The sequence below is a fragment of the Pundamilia nyererei genome, unplaced genomic scaffold (assembly GCF_000239375.1).
Source record: "Pundamilia nyererei isolate P.nyererei 1_Seehausen unplaced genomic scaffold, PunNye1.0 scaffold00028, whole genome shotgun sequence".
Taxonomy (NCBI): Eukaryota; Metazoa; Chordata; class Actinopteri; order Cichliformes; family Cichlidae; genus Pundamilia; species Pundamilia nyererei.
In genome coordinates this window covers 1,544,761-1,562,898 of record NW_005187429.1, presented here as the reverse complement: position 1 = coordinate 1,562,898, position 18,138 = coordinate 1,544,761, and the positions used below count along the sequence as shown (strand labels likewise).

Sequence of the window (18,138 nt, the reverse complement as noted above, 5' to 3'; positions counted from 1 at the left end):
CACCCCCCCGACTTCTCGGAAGCTGAGACGTAAAAACACAGTAATGACTGAACAAATAGAAGTGTCAATTGTGCCCTAAAATGCTTGCTTAGCCAATGCAAATATTTTTGCAAGTCAGCAAAGGTGGATCTCTGATAGTGTCAAATGGCAAGGTTTTATCTGGGAATTAAAAACGACTGTTGTGCTGACACAAATTCTACGTGGGCCAAGTAGGGTGAGCCCCTGCAGGTCTGATCCTTCACTAGATTACTGAATAAACCCTATAAGCTACAGTACGTGGCTAAGTATGCTTATGGAAAATTTGATGTGTAAATCTGATAACTTTAAAAAATATTCAGCTGAAAGAACACAAAATCTGATGATTCAAGATTAAACACTATAAATAGTGGCCGTGTCCAAGCTATTTTTGTCACTTCGTCTGAGCCATCATTTCTTTATATTTTGCTTCCCAGGAGTCAGATTTCAAAGTGGGCTTGAGCAATAGTTCTCCAGGCTTCCTGAAGTTCTTTGTGAGGAGTTATTTGTTTGACTCTGGCTGCTATTTGACTCATTTTCAGTTCAATCCTTGTACCTGATCATTTTCAGAGGAATATTTGTTTTGTTTGTTTGTTAAGCCACTTAATGCAGACCTATGAATCATTCCAACTACAAAGAAAGTTACAAATTACAGGAACGCTTTCCTAAGAGAGTTCAGGCTGCGTTAAAGAATAAAGGCCATAACAAAAATTCACTTTAATGCTCATTAGATTTGTACAAACTCAGTTTTTGCCTCATATACTGTATTTTCATGTGTTTTTGCACATTTCAATAACTGTCTGCACCTGTATCCCATTTTTCTAGCATAAATATAAACACATCAGCAGTGGCTCAAGATATTTGCATAGTACTTTAGATTATTGGATTTGTTTGGAGGAGACTTACAATAAAGGAAATACAGAAAAACACCAGACCTTTCCCCACACCCTCCTCCTTTCTCCCACTACCAATCCCTTCGCACATACGCAAACAGAACGGGCATTTACGCATTTATTCAGTCAGCCGGGCACTGATTAATAACATTCACCGAAAGTGAAAGATCAGCACTAAGACCTGCTGCAAAATGTGGTGTTTTCACTTACACCAATCAAATACCTTTCTGAGAAGCTGCATGCATGTGTGTGTGTTAACACAGTGATGCACCTGCTGTTTACACACCTGCCCTATATATAGGAAGCTCCTCACTTCTATTGTCTGCAGCACTGAGCAGCTGAGGTCAGAGCTATCTGCTGAGTCAAGTGAAAACCCGAGGAGAGATCATATAATGGCCTATCAGTGGCATTACACTATCAAACCATTATACATCATCTCTGCAATGGTAAACATCCATCTGCTGTGCACCCAATGAAGAGAAAGCATCACTCTATGTGTTAACAAGCACTGTGTTCAGACAGCTCATTAGTAAGTGGACAAGAGTAAAGTCTGATCGGTTTAAACAGCGTCAAACTTAGAAAACCTGAGAGACGGGGCAGAGATGTCCTGTTGACCTTGTTGGGTAAGAAGACAAATGTGCTGCATTTCATAACTGCCTGTCTTTATAACGGATGCAGCTTTTTCCATTTCTGATATGATACTGATACCAATCTGATACCAGTGATAAATTAACAAGCTGTATCCACAGATACAGACACCTAAAAAACACCATGCGACAAGTCCAAGACTGGTGTTTTTATTAGTGAAATAATAAATGCGGGCAGGCCTCAGATAAATACAATAAAGAATCAAAGCTGTAATATAATCTTCCATTTTTCCAGTTTATTTCACTAGTTTAATTTAAGCATATTATCATATTAAGAGTCAATATTTACACTCACACCAGCTGACAACATCTTTTGCCAACATGCATGAAGGAAAGCAACAAGTGTGGTATGAAGAACAACTTCATCAATGCATTTTGGTCTGTGGCCTTTGTCCAGGTAATCAAAACCATGTTATGTGACCATAAGTTTAATAAATATTCCAACACAATCAAGCTTTTCGGGTTCAGATCGGACTGACAGCATAAGCTGTTCCCTTGTTAAGTGTCTGTGTCTCTACTGTTCGATCATAATACTCTTTCAACCTTAGAAAATATTCAATTGATTGTTGTTTCTCCAAGCTATGAAGTCACCATGGTAACTTGCACACACCTTACCTGCTCCAGAGCAGGTCATGTTTCTCTAGCTCACCTCTGATGCAGCTAGAAAGTTAGAGGTAAAGATGATGGCTTATAAACACATAGGAGGTGTACTGTACATGAGATAGCAGCTACTCTGTACCTAATGGAAATGCTCCGAAAGGTCGTAACTGTTTATGCCATAAAACTTTTTGTATTTAAAGTGTAGTCACCCTCAGTGTTCAGAGTTAACTCGTTGTAGTAGAGCGTTCCCTCTGCAGTATGGAATGATTTTCTTCACAGGAAAATATCTACAGTGTTCTATGTGAGATATAAGAAGAGGGAAAAACATTTCTAAAAAAGGGTGCTGATGTATAATACACAATATAAACCAAAAGAAGAGGTTTTGAGAACTGTCCCATACTGCACTTGAACTGACAACCTTCAATCTAAAGAGAGAGGTGAGCACATATGGTAACTTACCCACTAAGCAAGAGATGAGAGAGAGTTTAGCAGCTTTACTGTCCTATAAGATGTCATGTAGTAAAATAATCCTGAAGCATAAAGGCTTGAACTTGTAGTACAAAATTTATGTACTTAGTTTTGCACACGCTAAGTTTACTGACTGACACAGTCTGCATTTTTTCCTTCTTGGCTTTAAATGGACTTTATTTATTCAGTGCTTTTACACTGCAGGCTTTTTCACTTAGCGTACACATTCGTACCTTAGTTTTAAATAGATTACTATATGCTGTACATCTCCTCAGACACACTGAGTGGCTACACCAAGAGTGTTGCTTTTAGCCCGTGTTACCTCTATAACCTCTTTGGCTTTTTCAGCTCACGGTTTACAGCCTCGGCTGACAATAGAAATGTTTACAATTAGTCACATGTTGTCAACACCACTTGTGTTGTAGCTGGTCTCTGGTACCTTGAGTCGATTTACCAACTGCCTTTGTGTGATTGCATCAGGGAAAGGGATATTATGAACTTACAGGCCAGAAATCTGTCTAAAACAAGTTACTGTTGAATGACAGCTGAATTTCACAATCCCTGATGTCGTGATATATAGATTTTTATTTTATGCATATAACCGCTATTTTTTAAAGTATATATGGAACCACACAGACGCTGTCACGCTATCAAGAGAAATGCTCTGAGGGTACAGTGCTGACATCAGGGACCAGAGTCATTTTAATGTGGTCTCATCGTCACCCCAACCTGCACCCCGGGAGACCAACTAGACCGTAACACCAGATGTTTGCTAGCAATTGTAGTTTTTCTGCTACAATCTCTTACTATTATGTGAGAATGAATGTGACTGTGTACATGAGGTGGGAGGACACTGGACCTATGTCCACATGTCTCTCCACTTTTCAGCGTGATAGGAATTAACATCAATCTCAGCTCAGGTATAAACAACTTCTAATTTTTGGTGTCATTGTTGAAATGACACAGCATCATCTGGATGCTTGTATACTCTCTAATACATTTTTCCAGTCATGCCACCTCACACATGAACGAGTCGGGCCTGCTGAGACACAAGGTCACATAGAGGGAACTAACCCTGCCTGCAGGAGGGCCCAGTTACCTCTCCTAAGAGGACATTTTTACTCAGTCAGCTGAATCTGCGCACGCCAGCTCTTAAATGGAGGAGAGGCATGTTCACCTATTAATGAAGGCTGTGTACAATAGGAACCACCACTGGCGGGTGAGTGATCTTATCCAGTCAATAACAGGACGGACAGCAGCTCTGGCTTGTAGCTGAAAATTATGATTTAATAGAGAAACTACACTCATGTCGAAAAGAAAGTACAACCTTGGTCAGTTCAAAGGTTTTACATATGAAAATATAAAAAAGTCGCTTTCTGCTTGGAGCGCTACAACCATGCAAGAACAGCAACATATTACATCGTGTCACTACTTACTCAACAAAGGCTAAGCCAAATACAGAAGCAGTATTTGTAAAACTAAACAAATCCATGATTCAGTAGCTTGTAGAGTTACCTTTGCCAACAATAAGTTGAAGTAATTGTTTTATCACTCTCTCACATCACTGTGGAGCATTTCTGAGCTGTTCTTCTTTACAGCGTTGCTTCAGTTCATTAATGTTTGGATCCTTCATTTAAGCAAAACTCTGTTAAGGTTCCTCCACAGCTTTTCAATCAGGTTGAGGTCTGAGCTTTGACTCGACCAATGCGACATCTTGATTCTTTTCTTTTTCAGCCCTTCTGTTGTATATTTGCTGCTGTGTTTGGGGATCATTGTCTTGTTGGATGACCCAATTTGGGCCCAGCTTCAGCTGTTGGACAAATGTCTTCACATTTGACTCTAGAATGCTTTGGTGTACAGAGGAGTTCATGGTCAACTCAATGCAAGGTGTTCATGTCCTATGGCTGCAAAACAAGCCCTCCACCACCATGCTTGACAGTTTGTATGAGGTGTTGGTGCTGATATGCTGCAGGTGGTTTTTGTGCATTATAGCCATATAACCATGCAAATAAGTAACGAGACAGTGTAAAGATTTTTTTTATTATATCCTGACTCCTAGACAGAGCTGAAAGATAGTTTCTTTGTCAAATGACTGTAGTTGACTTTATATTATTTTCTTTTATTAAATAGAGAATATTTTGATGTCTAATATCAACCTGCTAAAAGTGTCATCACTAAAACTTGGCTGTAGTGCGATGGAGACAAAGGAATCAACCATAAAGCTCAATAAAAGACTATATTAAGTATGGTTTCAGTATTGAAATTATTATTTCAGTATCATTTGAGATGTTTCTAATTAAGTCACAAATTACAAAAGATCAAAAATACAACAATGGATCAGCAAATACAAGTTTTATACTTCAGCGTGGTCACTAAGAGAGGAGATGTTTGAAGCATAAAAGAAATACTTGTAATAGAAGATATGTTATCCAATAAAACTCCACAGTTAAAGCTTCTGCGACAAAATACAGATAAACTAGTGTTTACGTTTTTGATGTCAAGTACAGAAATACAATTTTAAAAATTAAGGAAGGACCTCCAAATGTTTATTTCACACTCACACAAAAAGAAAAAAACCTCAATTTGAGGAAGTACAGCTGATGGCAGGACTCACCTGACAGCTCGTATAAGCGTCTTCACTGCTGGGATCACCTCCTCCATTGTTACGTCACAGTATGGTTTGTCTTCCACGCTGTCCTCCCCGAGTCCCTCTATTAGTGCAGAGCAGCGGTGAGTTACTCAGACACATTTAAATGCAAAGAGAATAGAAAGTGTGTGTGGGCTGCTCACCATCAACAGGAGGACGCGGTTTGAGGCGCAGGGAGGTGCGGAAGCGTGTGCGGTCATTGAAGCTCCAGCTCTTTTGGACCTTTCCCGGGCTCGTGGCCTCGGGGACGTTCTCCTGGCTGGGAGAGCGGCGGACACCGGAGCTAGGGGGCAACGGCGAAGTCTTGTTCCGAATAGTTTGGGATGAACGGGAATTGTTCATCCTGATCCGATCCCGAAAGCCTATTTTACCGCTGACAGCAAAGTAGAAAGAGTTAAACATATGCAGGCACTGGTATTCATTTTGGAAAACTGCAGTTTTGTCACTGATCGCAATGTCCATGCCTTTGACATTACAGGTCACTACACCGTGTTATCCTGCGAGCTTAGGGAAGTGAGAGAAGGGCAGCCTGAGCTTGTTGGAAAGGAGTCTGTTAGTAATTGTGGAAGAACACCAAAAATGTGGCCTGTCTTTCTAAACAGTCATCACATATACAAACAGACGAAGCAAGGAGACGGACAGACATTTATATTTTGTCCCAACGAAAGACAGACTAGCTGACTTATCACGGAGGCAGTGTCCAAATGCAGCACTCTGAATTGCTAGAAACTCATTCTGCCCTGAGGATTTGTTCATTTAATGTGCCGATGACAGCACCTGAATCAGCAAAATCAAAACCCGAAACCTGATTCAAGACTTGCACTAGTGCTGGGACGGCGGAAAAATGCTCCACCTACCATCAGAAAAGCTCTCTTAATCCGTTCAACAGAGTGTATAAGCATCAAAATATTGGCTTCAAAGTGCAGCCATTTAAAAGGTGTCTCATTAAGTACTCTATACCACTCACCACAAGTCAGCCCCATACGTGAGGTCATCTCTTTACAGTAGAAAAGCTATTTAGCAGCCATTCTCTACGGATGATTGACTCCTAACGCTGCTGTTATAGCATGCACTTGTAGTCCAACCCAACACTATGGCCACTCACATGTTCCTGTCACGGATCCATAAGGCAACACAAACATCATGCACCACGGAGCAATTTCGGCCAAGTCATTCGCTCAAGAATTTGTTTTTTACGATGATATACTCTTTGTTTTGCATGTGTTACAAGGTAGCCGGCCATTTAAATGAAAATATAAACAGCTTGGGAGTGTTGTTGGAAACCGCATTTCATTCAAGCAATGAGAAATGCTTTGGTTAGAGTAGAAGAAATGGGGGAGGTAGAGGGAAAGGAGTTTGCATGCTGCTGGGAAAGGACGTAAAATCATTTGGATCCACTGAGGACCACGAACTTTACTGAATCTTTCCACAGCCATGCAGGAATACTGCATGCAATCAAAAGTATTTGAGCACTAAATAATACATTGTATGCAAACTAATATGACTAATATGAACAGGAAAGTGGAAAGCATGCTTAATCATTTAAGCAGTTTCTCCAAGAAGAGACTAAAAACTGAACCGACTAACTGAAATGAAAGCAGGAAGCAAGACTAGAGCATGACATTTATCAGACTTTTCAAAGAGTAAAAAGTCACTGATTTTTGAGGGAATACTCAATGTCCTCAAAATCCTCAAAATCCATGTGTTTAACTTGTCAGAGTCATAAATCACCCACGACTTCTGCAGTGATTTTAACACATGGTTTCGTCGCTTCTTTGCCAAAACAAAAACATTCAGATCTACATTCTCCAGCAATTACAATAAAGAAGAACTTGGAGAAATTTCCTCATATTAAAACATAGGAGAGCATGTTTGTATAATAAAGGATTCACGCAAGCATTTGTGGACCAGAACGTAGTGACTGTTTGAAGTTTCACATGGCAGCTTGTTGATTGCTTAAAACAAAATGAAATGCTGTAGCATCAGCTAGGTCGTGCTACTTTCATTTAAGTGGTTACTGTTAAAAAGATTTCACATCAGAAATTTTTTTTTTCCATGAACGAAACATTTAAATCACTGCACTGGCCCACAATCATTTGGGTGTTTCAGGCAAGGTAAGGAGGATGTGCCGTTAAAGGAGGATGCTAGGTATTGATCTGTGACAATTTAGCGTGCCCCGTGCACAGGCTTGTTGCCGTGGATACCTCTGCTTGCGGCCAGCGTGTATCCGGAAGAGACCCCGCTTTTTAGAGAGGAGTTGACTGGGGAGACACACAAGGCAGAGGGAGAGAGGAAGTGAGGGGAAGAGAGGAGTGGAAGAAGTGGGGGAGGATGGCGGAGAAGTTCTGGGACACAACCTGAGTACGTGTTGTTACCCGTGAGGATAAAACGCAGCAGAAGCAAGAAACGGAGAGAGAAGGGGTGAGGTGTAACATCTCAATAGTCCAAACAGCCTCTTCCCTTACCTTCAACTGGAAAATATATTTCTGAGAGGCAAGTTTGGATTACTGAGACACGCTCAGTTAGCAGTTAGGTGGGATCAGTTGGTGGGAAAGGGTCATGCCAGGGTAGAAGGTAATGCTTCACCTGAGTATATTCATCAAGACAGTCCATTAAACATCACGGTGGGACAGCAGCTCCTCAATAACGAGACAATCCTACCAACAAAACTTAATATTCAAAAACCTTAATGTGCTTCGCTCTCATGCATAACTCCACTGTTTACAAATTCGATAAACAGCCCTGTGTTACTTTGGTTTGAGTTTATGCTAATGAATCTATCCCAGCTATGAATGCCCTTTACTCAACAAGCACATCTCATGACTTGGAGAACAAACCTGCATGGAACTTCTGCCTTCCTGAGAACAGATGGAGGATGGAGGATGGATGGCATGGAAAAGATACGATGGAAATAATAGGGGAAGAAAGATGAAGACAGGAAGAGGAAACAGGTGAGTGAACAGCAAGAGGTGGTGGAAATGGCAGGAGTATGCGCTAAAGCAGACAAAGATGCAGAGAAGCAGGAGGGCCTGCAACACAGTGGTCTCAGATCACATTAGTGAAGAACTGTTAGATAAAAGGCGTACATGCAGAAAGCTCTGGAAGCAGCGTGTCTTTTGCATGTGTACACCTGCTGAGTGTATTGTTCTGTGTCTTATTGCCTACAGCAGGACTATAGGCAGACTTTTGTCACCCTGCCTGGATGTACTGTGAGGCTGTTGCGTACCTGTCCCCCGACAGGTAGGGGGAGCTGTAGGGCCGCAGCCCAGACAGCAGCGTGTGGTAGGAGTTGTGGAGAACCTTCTTGGTGTTACGCTGTCTCTGGAGGTGACTGAACAGTAGCGTCAGTTCTCTGACACCCACGTGCACAAATAAACAAAAAACACATGAACAAATGAACAAAAAGGCAACAAATGGAGGAAAAACTAACAAAAAGGCCAAATCGATGGTCCAAACGCTCAAAAGAAGAGGGATACATGAAAGATCTAAGATGTAGAGTACTGTGCAAATGTCTTGAGCCAAAGCTGATTTGTTTATATTTTGCTATGAAAATGGGAAATGGGTGCACAGAGATATTAAAAACACGTGCAAACATACATGGAAACACAAAATACTAGGAAAAAGGCGAGCTTTCTTATCGAGTCTTTAAGCAGTCTTCAGTAATATTTCTTCAGACTCCTTGAAGGACATTCAAAGCTCTTCTGTTGGCTACCTTTTGTTCAGTTCTTTGTCAGCATGATCAATAATGTTGATGTCTGGGCTCTGGGGAGGCCAATCCATGACTGATAGTGTTTCTTTGTGTGTGTTTTTATGCGGGTTTGCTTTCACTCAATAGGCAATGTGTTTGTGATCACTGCAATCCTGAAAAATGAAGCCGTTACAAATCAGATGATTTCCATATGGTACTAAATCAGTGGGCTTTTTTGTGTTCATAATTCCATCAGTTTTGACACTTTTTGATCCTCTGGCTTAAATGTAGCCCCCAAACCATGACAGAGGATTCAGCATGTTTCACACATGGCTGTTGACACTGTTCTACCTCTCTCCTGACCTCCTCCATAAATTCTGACGATTCTAAACAAAATGCTAAATTTGAATTCATCCCTCCATCAGACTTGTTGCCACTGTTTTTCAGTACAGTTCTGGTGCAGTTTGGCATACCTCAGCCTTTTCTTCAGGTTTCCATTCCTTAATAATGGCTTCTTGGCAGCCACCCTTCCACTGAGACCATTTCTGATGAGAATTTAGTGAACGGGAGATGGATCGACTGAAGGGCCAGATGCATCTCTTAAGTCCTGTGTCAGGTCTTTGCTAGATTTCTTCCCCATTTTAACAGCCATAGCTTTCAGATACTGCTCATCTGCTACAGATAGTTGTATTAGAGCTGCCATTTGTCCACATGTTCAGTTTCTTTAAACTGATACAATTCAACCTTGGTTCTTTGTCGTCTGTTAGACACAGAAGCAGAACTGGTTCAGTGCTTTATTTCTTTTTTTTGCTTGAATGATTCGTAGGACAATGTTAAGTGGCTTAAGAAAATGAATAAATAAACAAACAAAGCATTCCTCTGATAATTGCCAGGTAACAAAACATAAAGAAATGAGGAGTAGTTCAAGACTTTGCACGGTACTGTACATGTGTGAAGAGTAAGAATCGGGCAGTGCAAGTCTGACTTAATTTAAATGTAAACAGATGCACGTGTCTCTTCATGTTTCTCAGGTTCCCCTCCTTTTAAGAAAATAAAAATTTGTCAAATTCATACATAAATGCAAAATGTAAGAAACCACTGCGTAGAAGAAAAATCTGAAAAAATAAACGAGGTGGCAGAAATCTTAAATAATAAATGGAGAGCAAATCAAAATCATTTCTGTCACTACAATCCTCAGTTTAACTGAGAGAGGGTTGCAGGTAGCAGACATGATGTGTGCAGCGATATGAACGCATGAGCAGAAACCAAACCACAAACTTCTCTACATGTTTCAGGATTTGCTTTTTGAGAAATGTTCTGATGCAACTCTCAAATCTCTGTCTGCCTTTACACTCCAACCAAACACGGCCAAAGGTGCCCGCAGATTTCTGATGGCTGAATCCACTCAGTGCTCAGCCTGGTAGGAGCGCCTACCTGAAAGAAGGCAACATGCTGTCGTAGAAGTACCAAGTAGCTGTTAGATAGGAGTGTTTGGCATCTGTTGAGTAGAGACGCCATGCAGCCTGAAGAAAAAAAAAAACACAAAGCGATAAAAACGGCGAAAGTTAGCAGCCTGTGTGGTTTCCTGCTTGAGTGCGAATGAAACAGCTTTTGAGACTCTTGCTGTGGCTCGTCACCTGTATCAGGTTTGCTGCAGGCATCCTCCTCTTCTCAAAGTGTTTCTGCCTGTGTTGCTCTTGAACCTTTAAGGCAAAGCCTGACCCCAAAATTCCCTGAGGGTCAAAGATCAAATTAATGTCAGGAGTGCAACTCGTGACTTTGGGCAATGCCGAAGGAGTCGCGAACTGTGAGTAAATATAGGAGACTTACAGCAGGCAGGGCAAAGAAAGAGACTCCCAGAAGAGCAAAGCCGGCAGCTAGGAGCCGTCCCTGCCACGTATGAGGGGTCTTGTCACCGTAGCCAATCGTAGTTAAAGTTATCTGAGTAGAGGAAGAAATACAGATCTCGATCTCAAAATAGAAGAGGCCTAATAAATTACCAGTTTTCAAAAACTGCACTGACATGTTGCACTGTTTCTTTTACAAAGAGCCAATTTTTTCAAGCATATATTCACGAAAGCTGAAGTTACTCCCACAAACAAGCTCTGATATGAAAGTGCACTCACTTCCACCCGTGATTTCTGTCAATTTAAAAACCACAGCAATCTTTCATGACATGTTTTGCAGTGACTAGAAATCACTGTGAATTATCTCACGCTGAACCCTCCTCTAAGACTAAGAGTGAGAAGTTTAATAGAAGCTCTGTGGATCCACGCCAAAACTTAATGGGCTCTTCTATTGCTCTTGCTCCATTGTGGAACTCAGCCTGGCAGATTTTTTGCAGTCTTGTTGACAGTCAGACAGACAAAATGCACAGCTCACATACCTAAAGGTTTGTGAAATGCACATTCAGATAACACAACAAAACAATCACTCACCTACAGCTGAGTCTTCTTTAAACAAACTGGCCAAAAACAACACATTTACCACCTCCTGAATCTTAATTTATAGATCCCATCTGGGTATACTCGAGCATTTAAATCACAGATGATAAGATGATAAAGGCATGTTTGCAAAGGGAGTCCAAATATGGGCACAGTTAGCAATACTCACAGTCCCCCACCAGAGGGAGTCTGCATAAGTGTTGAAGTCTGAGTTGATGTCTTTCTCTGCCAGGTAGACGAGGAAGGAGGCAAAGATCAGGACCAGGAAACCTATGTACCAGGCTGTGATCAACTCCTGTGAGACAGACAGTGGTATTAGTCACACCTGTCAGCAGCATCACAATCCACCACAGTCTCTGCTGTATCTCTATTATCATTATGGGCTAAAATCTCATCATAATCACATTTGGCTTCCACTTTGACTTTGCTGCTCTGACAGCTGATGCATCAATTCATCACCATTATCATCATGACAGCCGTATATAGGTGTTCTCCAACCGAATGCTGGGTGACAGGCGAGGAAGTCAGCACAACAAGGTAACAGCTAATTTGCCAGAAATGAGCAGCGAGTTTGATGTTTGAGGCCTGTGAATGTAATCAAACAACGGCTGGTCATCCATTAGAGTCACAAGATATTCCTTGACGCTGAAAGCTATTGAGATATTTATCCCATTAGTTCCCATCATGTCATCGCGGGCCTTTTAATGGCAGCCCTCAGCCTCCTCTCTGCTCTTATAATAATCCATAATGTTGCAAGTGGCTACTGTGTATTAGCTCACTTTTCATTTTCAGTGTACAACTTAATCAATGAAATGTTATTGCTTAAACATAAACCAGATAAACAGTGTTTACATGTCAGAACATGTGTATGATGAGTTTGGACAACGTACACCACCACAGTGGATTTTACATCAAACAATCACCATGCCACTGAAGTGCAAATTTCACTTTTACTTGAAAGTTTTTACCAAAGTATTACGTTAACTGTTCAGAAACTACAGACGTTGTTATACACAGCTCCCCATTTTCACAGGTTTAAAATAACTGCCAAGCTAAATGATTGTTTTTAATATGCAGATGAAATTTTGCATTTAGTGACTGAAGTGTAGATCCCAGGGGCATCATTGAAAGCCATGTTTCCTTCTTGCTTGTTCGTGGGTTTCTCCACCTCCAGTTTTGACTTCAGTAACTGAAAAGCTGCTCTGTTGTGCTGGAATTAAGAAACTGATTTGGCCATTGTTTGATTTGAAAAACTCTTATTTAAGCTACTTTTGAAAATCTTACTTTGTGTCACCGTCCAAAAACATAGGGACCTAACTGCATATTTATCAGCCTCTCATTCCCACCTTGCTGTGAGCATACACCACGGAGCCCAGAAGTTTCCAGGTGCCTCCTCGTCGGTCCATGCGTACCATACGCAAAATCTGAAGAAAACGCATGCTGCGCAGGGCGGACGTAGCAAAGATGTTGCCCTGCGTGCCTGCTGCAATCACTCCCAGTGACGCCACGAACACAATGAAGTCTAGAGAGAAGATGTTCACATCATGACAAAGAAAGAAACAGCACCCGAGGGATACTTTTATATGAATACATTAATAGTTTCACATATTTTCCAGCGACGTGGCGCAGGCTTATTCCAGTGTTACATAATGTAGCTATTATAGAGGCAATTCCCATAAGAGGAGAAACATCCCTTACAGGCTCCTTCTGTGAATTATGAAATTTCACCCCCTCTTAATGCCATAAATGTCAGTGGTTCCAACTTTAAGCTGCTTTTTCAGCACCAAATCAGTAGAAAACAGGTGGAAAACACAAATAAACACACTCTAACCTATGACACAAAAAGGCTTCCTGGCAAATTTCAGTCGTCCTTTCCATCCTCGGTATCTGCAGCAACATCCGGCTGCCCAAACCCTGATGAAGTACTCCAAGCCAAACACCACGATCATGACAAATTCCTGCAAGCGACACACACAGAGTGAAAGAGGGGTCAGTTATGTTTGTTCAACTAATCATCATTTTACAGGGTTCCCATTAAATTGTTAAACCAGTGTCACGCTCACCAACTGCCTCCCAAACAGAGCTGTCTATTTTATTTAACGTAGCAATCTGGTGTTTATGTGCCCAACGTCTATCAAGTTGCCAGTGATCCATTTTGGATCATGGTTATGTTCAGCTTGTGTTGTAGCCACACGCTAAACGCCTTTTTCGGAAAAGGACCATGTTACCTTTCAAGTGAACTCAACACAGCCTCTATGTTGAGAGACCACAAAGAAAAACAAAAGGAAAAATATCAGTGCTGTGGAAAGGATCATGGTAACATGAAAAGTACACAATATGTCACACTGCATGTGATGAACATCTAGCTGGGAAGTATATTTTACATTTTTTTACAGTAACACATGAACTAATGTGGATCTTCATAACATGATTTACATTCCCTGCACTCTGTTTATTAAACCTTTCCCATGATATCATTTTAAAGGTCTTAGCAGAGAGAGAAAAACCGTAGCCAGGGACATTCGTGTCATATGTTCAGTTTCTAAACTGAAAATTTAACAGCTTTAGAGTTCTGACTCAAGTCAAACCATTTTCCACGCGTCTTTCCTGCTTTCAGGTTTCTGGACCGTGCAGACAGTTTATAATGCGCCGAACCAATCTGTCATTAGAGCAAATGTTCATGTAAGTAAAATCCACTAATGGGTGATTGTCTGCTAATGGCCAGGTGATTGATCGAAAGAGTGAAGGGAGGGAATGTGGAAGTGAAGAGTACTACCATTAAATAACACGTTATGAAGCGCAAGGTGGGAAGAGAGAGGGGAAAAAGGTGGCTGAGAGAGGACGAGTCAGGTTAGGAAGGAGGAAAAGGGTGTCCATTACCTTTCACTAAAGCAGCTGAAGTACAGAGGAAGAGAGGGGATTAAGGGATAGCTATTAGGATTAGTGCATCATGTCTGTGATTTCCTGCGCAGTCAACAACACCTGAATCCTCCCACCTGCTTACATGGCTATCTGCGCCGCTAACGGTAAAGAAAAGCACATACGCAAGCACGCATGGACTGCAGCAAGTGAGACGGCATGCAAGCAAGGACAGCGTGTGACGATGTGCACTGGAGCTGCCATAAATGTGTTTGTATAAGTATAAACAAGAGGGCAAACTAGAGGGAAGAAGGGGGTCCTACCAGGATGAAGAGACCTTGGTTTGCGGCTTTCTGGTGTTCGGGGATGGTGGAGAACACGGACAGCACTAAGCAGCTGAACACCAGAAGAAAACTGAAACACACACAAAAACACACCAGTTACACACACAGTTCATTACATATATTGTTTAGTCTCTGCATGATTAACCGCTAACACAAAAAATTACTGCACACAAAGCAGGAAAACACTTGCTGATCTGTAACACAATGCAAATGGTCATAATCATTCTAATGGAACCAAGTTTGTTTGTTTTTTGCATAAATTGTCAGGCCATTCAACTGCCACCTTAATACGTACCCTGATTTAACTGTTCATTACTGCAAATATCTAATGAGCAGCAATGGCAGCAACTCTGTGCACAACCGTCTCTAGGGTTTACTGACAATGGTTTGAAGAAGAGAGAAAATATTCAATGAGCAGCAGTTTTCTGAGTGAAAAAAAAAGTGAGTATATAAAAGTTATAAATAAATAAATGTTTAAATTTTATTTCATTTTCATATTTAATTGTATTTTTATTTTTATTATCGAAAAATAAAAATGTGGTCCACATACAAGCCAGAAACTATTTCATTCTGTTGTGAAACATCCTGAATAACTCTGCGAACGATCAATGAAATCAATAAAACAGCTAAACATAAATCAGAAGACAAGAAAAACAGCCGCAATCACTTGATCTTCTGAGTGTGGTTTGTGTATCAGAAGTACTGCTTATTCCTGCCATAAACCTTTATTGTGACATGCTAATGATATTTTAGTCTCGCTCTCCACTCGCAGCACATATAACATCACAGTTATATTTATAATCATATAATCATCAGGAGTATATATATGATTATATAATATAATAAAAATTCAGAAGGGTTGGTCTCATGGCACATGGATAATATAATTATTATTATTATTATGGATAAAATAATAAAATAAATAATCTAAAATATTATTTTAGATTAGGACAATAGCAAATGGAAACCTGCGGTTCAGCTAGGAAAAAAACTTCGCCCCACAGAAGTAATGGCCACTTGAGCTCAAGAACTCCCCTGAAATTAAACACAACATAAATTCTGACTGATTCTGTCTCATGCTCTCATCTTAATATAAACACTTAATTTTTTTCAGTGTCTCTACAGATGTGGGAAGTCAGAATTTCCATCATTAAGTTCAGGACAACTGTTAGGGAACATTTTAAAATGCCGAATCTATTATCACGGTAAAGTTCTCACATGCAGACATTAGCTGTTAACAACAAAATATTTGATGCCATTCAACAATATTTTCCTCACTACGCACAGGGCATCAACTCTAATTTCATGTTATTGTGTTTCTGGAATTGCGTGGGGCCTAAAAGAGGAAAACACTGGCACTACTGTACCTCGCTGTCCCACTTAACAGGAGGAAAAAGTTATTGTTAGATTCAGTGTAAGTGCGATTAAAGGAGGCTCAGCATGCTGATTATGTTAGAAAATAATGTTTCTTTTTATTTTCATTATCCGTTAATGATGTTATTGTTTTTATATATATATAATTGGTTCCTCAAGAGAGCTACAATGAATTTATTTAATCGCATATTCTCGGTGAGACTAAAGACTAACTGTCAGACAACCACAAGAACTTCATTACCCACACCGAGATTACCTCAACAATGGTAAGATTATCACAGATCACACCAATAGCGTGATGGAGCTCAGCTGCTTTGCTTTTGGCTTTAACCACATACTGCAACTCCGCAGCTCCACAACATGATCCACAGCACAATAACAGTGAACATGGAAGGACCATTTGAGAACAAAGTGGGTAAAAGATACAGCAAAAAAGAGCTGAGAGAAATGAACAAACACACAACCACTCCCTGGCTGCCCTTTGTGCCATTTGAAATCTAGAACAACAAGGCAGGATTATCCAGGTGGCAGCTGCTGGTCCAGCTGGTCAACATGTCACAGCCCAAAGTTAGAGAACACTTGCTGGACCCCAAACCAGTTCTCAAAGCCTCGCACAATGGTGCCCTTTATCTTCAGTAATACGATCAACAAGTCTCTAACTGGGCTAATGTGTGAGAAATAAAATGCATTTAAAGCGTTTGCATTAAAAAGCTGCTTTGCAAAAAAGCAGCAGGTCAGACGACAACAGCTGAACTGAGAAGCACACAAAGCCTGATCTGTATACCGTTTCCACTGAGAAATGTTCCACTGGGAAAGAGGACAACAGCCATGTGAAACAAAAACAAAAAGAAATTGGAAACCTATCTATGTTCAGCAGAAGAAGAAATGATAAGAAAGACCTGATTTGTCTCAGTCCATCACCATCTCTTGGGTTCACATGAAGTGTAAGAAAACATCAAAAATAACAGGCAGGAGCAACATTAAATGAGTAGATCTTTTTTGTGACCTCTTGACTGATTGATCAGGAAAAACTAACAAATGTCCAGGGAAGACAGCACAGATAGACAGGAGGCAATATGTGGATTTATTTCTTTGGTCATGATGTGAAGAAATAGATCTACATGTTTTTTTAAGGGGGAAAATAATCATTCAAACAGCATGTGTGACGCCAGGCTGTAAAGAATATACAGCTGAGAATATACAGCTGCACATAGTCATTCATTACTATATTAAAAAGCTGTAGCAAGTCGACGTAGATGAGGCTACATTGACATGTGCATGGGTATATTTTTAAATGGGGGCTTTCTGCTTTTACTCTTTAAATCGAATGCACACAAACACCGTCTAAAACACATCTCCCTCCACACGAAAACTTTAAAAACTACATCAAGCGCTGCCAAGATCACGCCAAAGCGACTGTATGTACAGTATATAACTGTAGGCCAATCAGAAGCCTGGGAGGAAATCAATTACTAGGTGAGCAAAGCTGGAGCATAGAAGAAGTGAGTGTTTGCAATGATGTTGTACTATCTCTCAAAATAGTGTGAACGGGTTAAAAATATGGTCTATACTAAAAAGTAAATTAAGTGTGTGAAAGTGTTGAAAGAGTATGTTTCATTGGAAATAATTTATCTGAATTTCAGGAGCAGGACCACACATTCATCCTTTTTGGCGTTCTGTCGGCTTTTCCTCGCTCCCTTTTTCAATTGATTCACCTCTCATTAGTGCATGCGGATCGGCCCGGCCCAATGCTACTCCCCTCTGAGGCCTTTCCTCCTACAAATGAGGATGTGGTCCCAGCTACTGAAAAGTTATTTAAGACAAGTGAAAAGATCACATTTGGAACATGACGACAGATGAAGAGGAACTTATTAAAATCAGACAAAAAGGGTGGCTAAGTACTGCTTTAAAGGGCTATTATAACCCCACAGCAAGAAGGTCCTGAGTTCAATTCCACCATCAGGCCGGGGTCTTTCTGTGCGGAGTTTGCATGTTCTCCCTGTGTTTGCGTGGGTTCCCTCCGGGTACTCCGGCTTCCTCCCACCGTCCAAAGACATGCAGCTTGAGGGGATATGTTAATTGGATAATCCAAATAATGAGTGCGAATGGTTGTCTGTCCCTGTGTGTTGGCCCTGTGACAGACTGGCGACCTGTCCAGG

General features: G+C 40.8%; 1 protein-coding gene across 1 annotated transcript in view; it reads right to left on the bottom strand.

Annotated features, from left to right (window-relative positions):
• kcnq4 (potassium voltage-gated channel subfamily Q member 4) overlaps window positions 1-18,138 on the bottom strand; it is a 49,558-nt gene that overhangs the window by 5,916 nt on the left and 25,504 nt on the right. The window contains exons 2-11 of the mRNA XM_005728357.1: window positions 14,585-14,675; window positions 13,234-13,360; window positions 12,749-12,924; window positions 11,572-11,697; window positions 10,789-10,899; window positions 10,596-10,691; window positions 10,393-10,481; window positions 8,497-8,622; window positions 5,414-5,643; window positions 5,238-5,334 (exon numbers count right to left, since the gene is read on the bottom strand). Coding sequence (XP_005728414.1) covers window positions 5,238-5,334; window positions 5,414-5,643; window positions 8,497-8,622; window positions 10,393-10,481; window positions 10,596-10,691; window positions 10,789-10,899; window positions 11,572-11,697; window positions 12,749-12,924; window positions 13,234-13,360; window positions 14,585-14,675 — 1,269 coding nt within the window. The remainder of the gene's footprint in view (window positions 1-5,237; window positions 5,335-5,413; window positions 5,644-8,496; window positions 8,623-10,392; window positions 10,482-10,595; window positions 10,692-10,788; window positions 10,900-11,571; window positions 11,698-12,748; window positions 12,925-13,233; window positions 13,361-14,584; window positions 14,676-18,138) is intronic.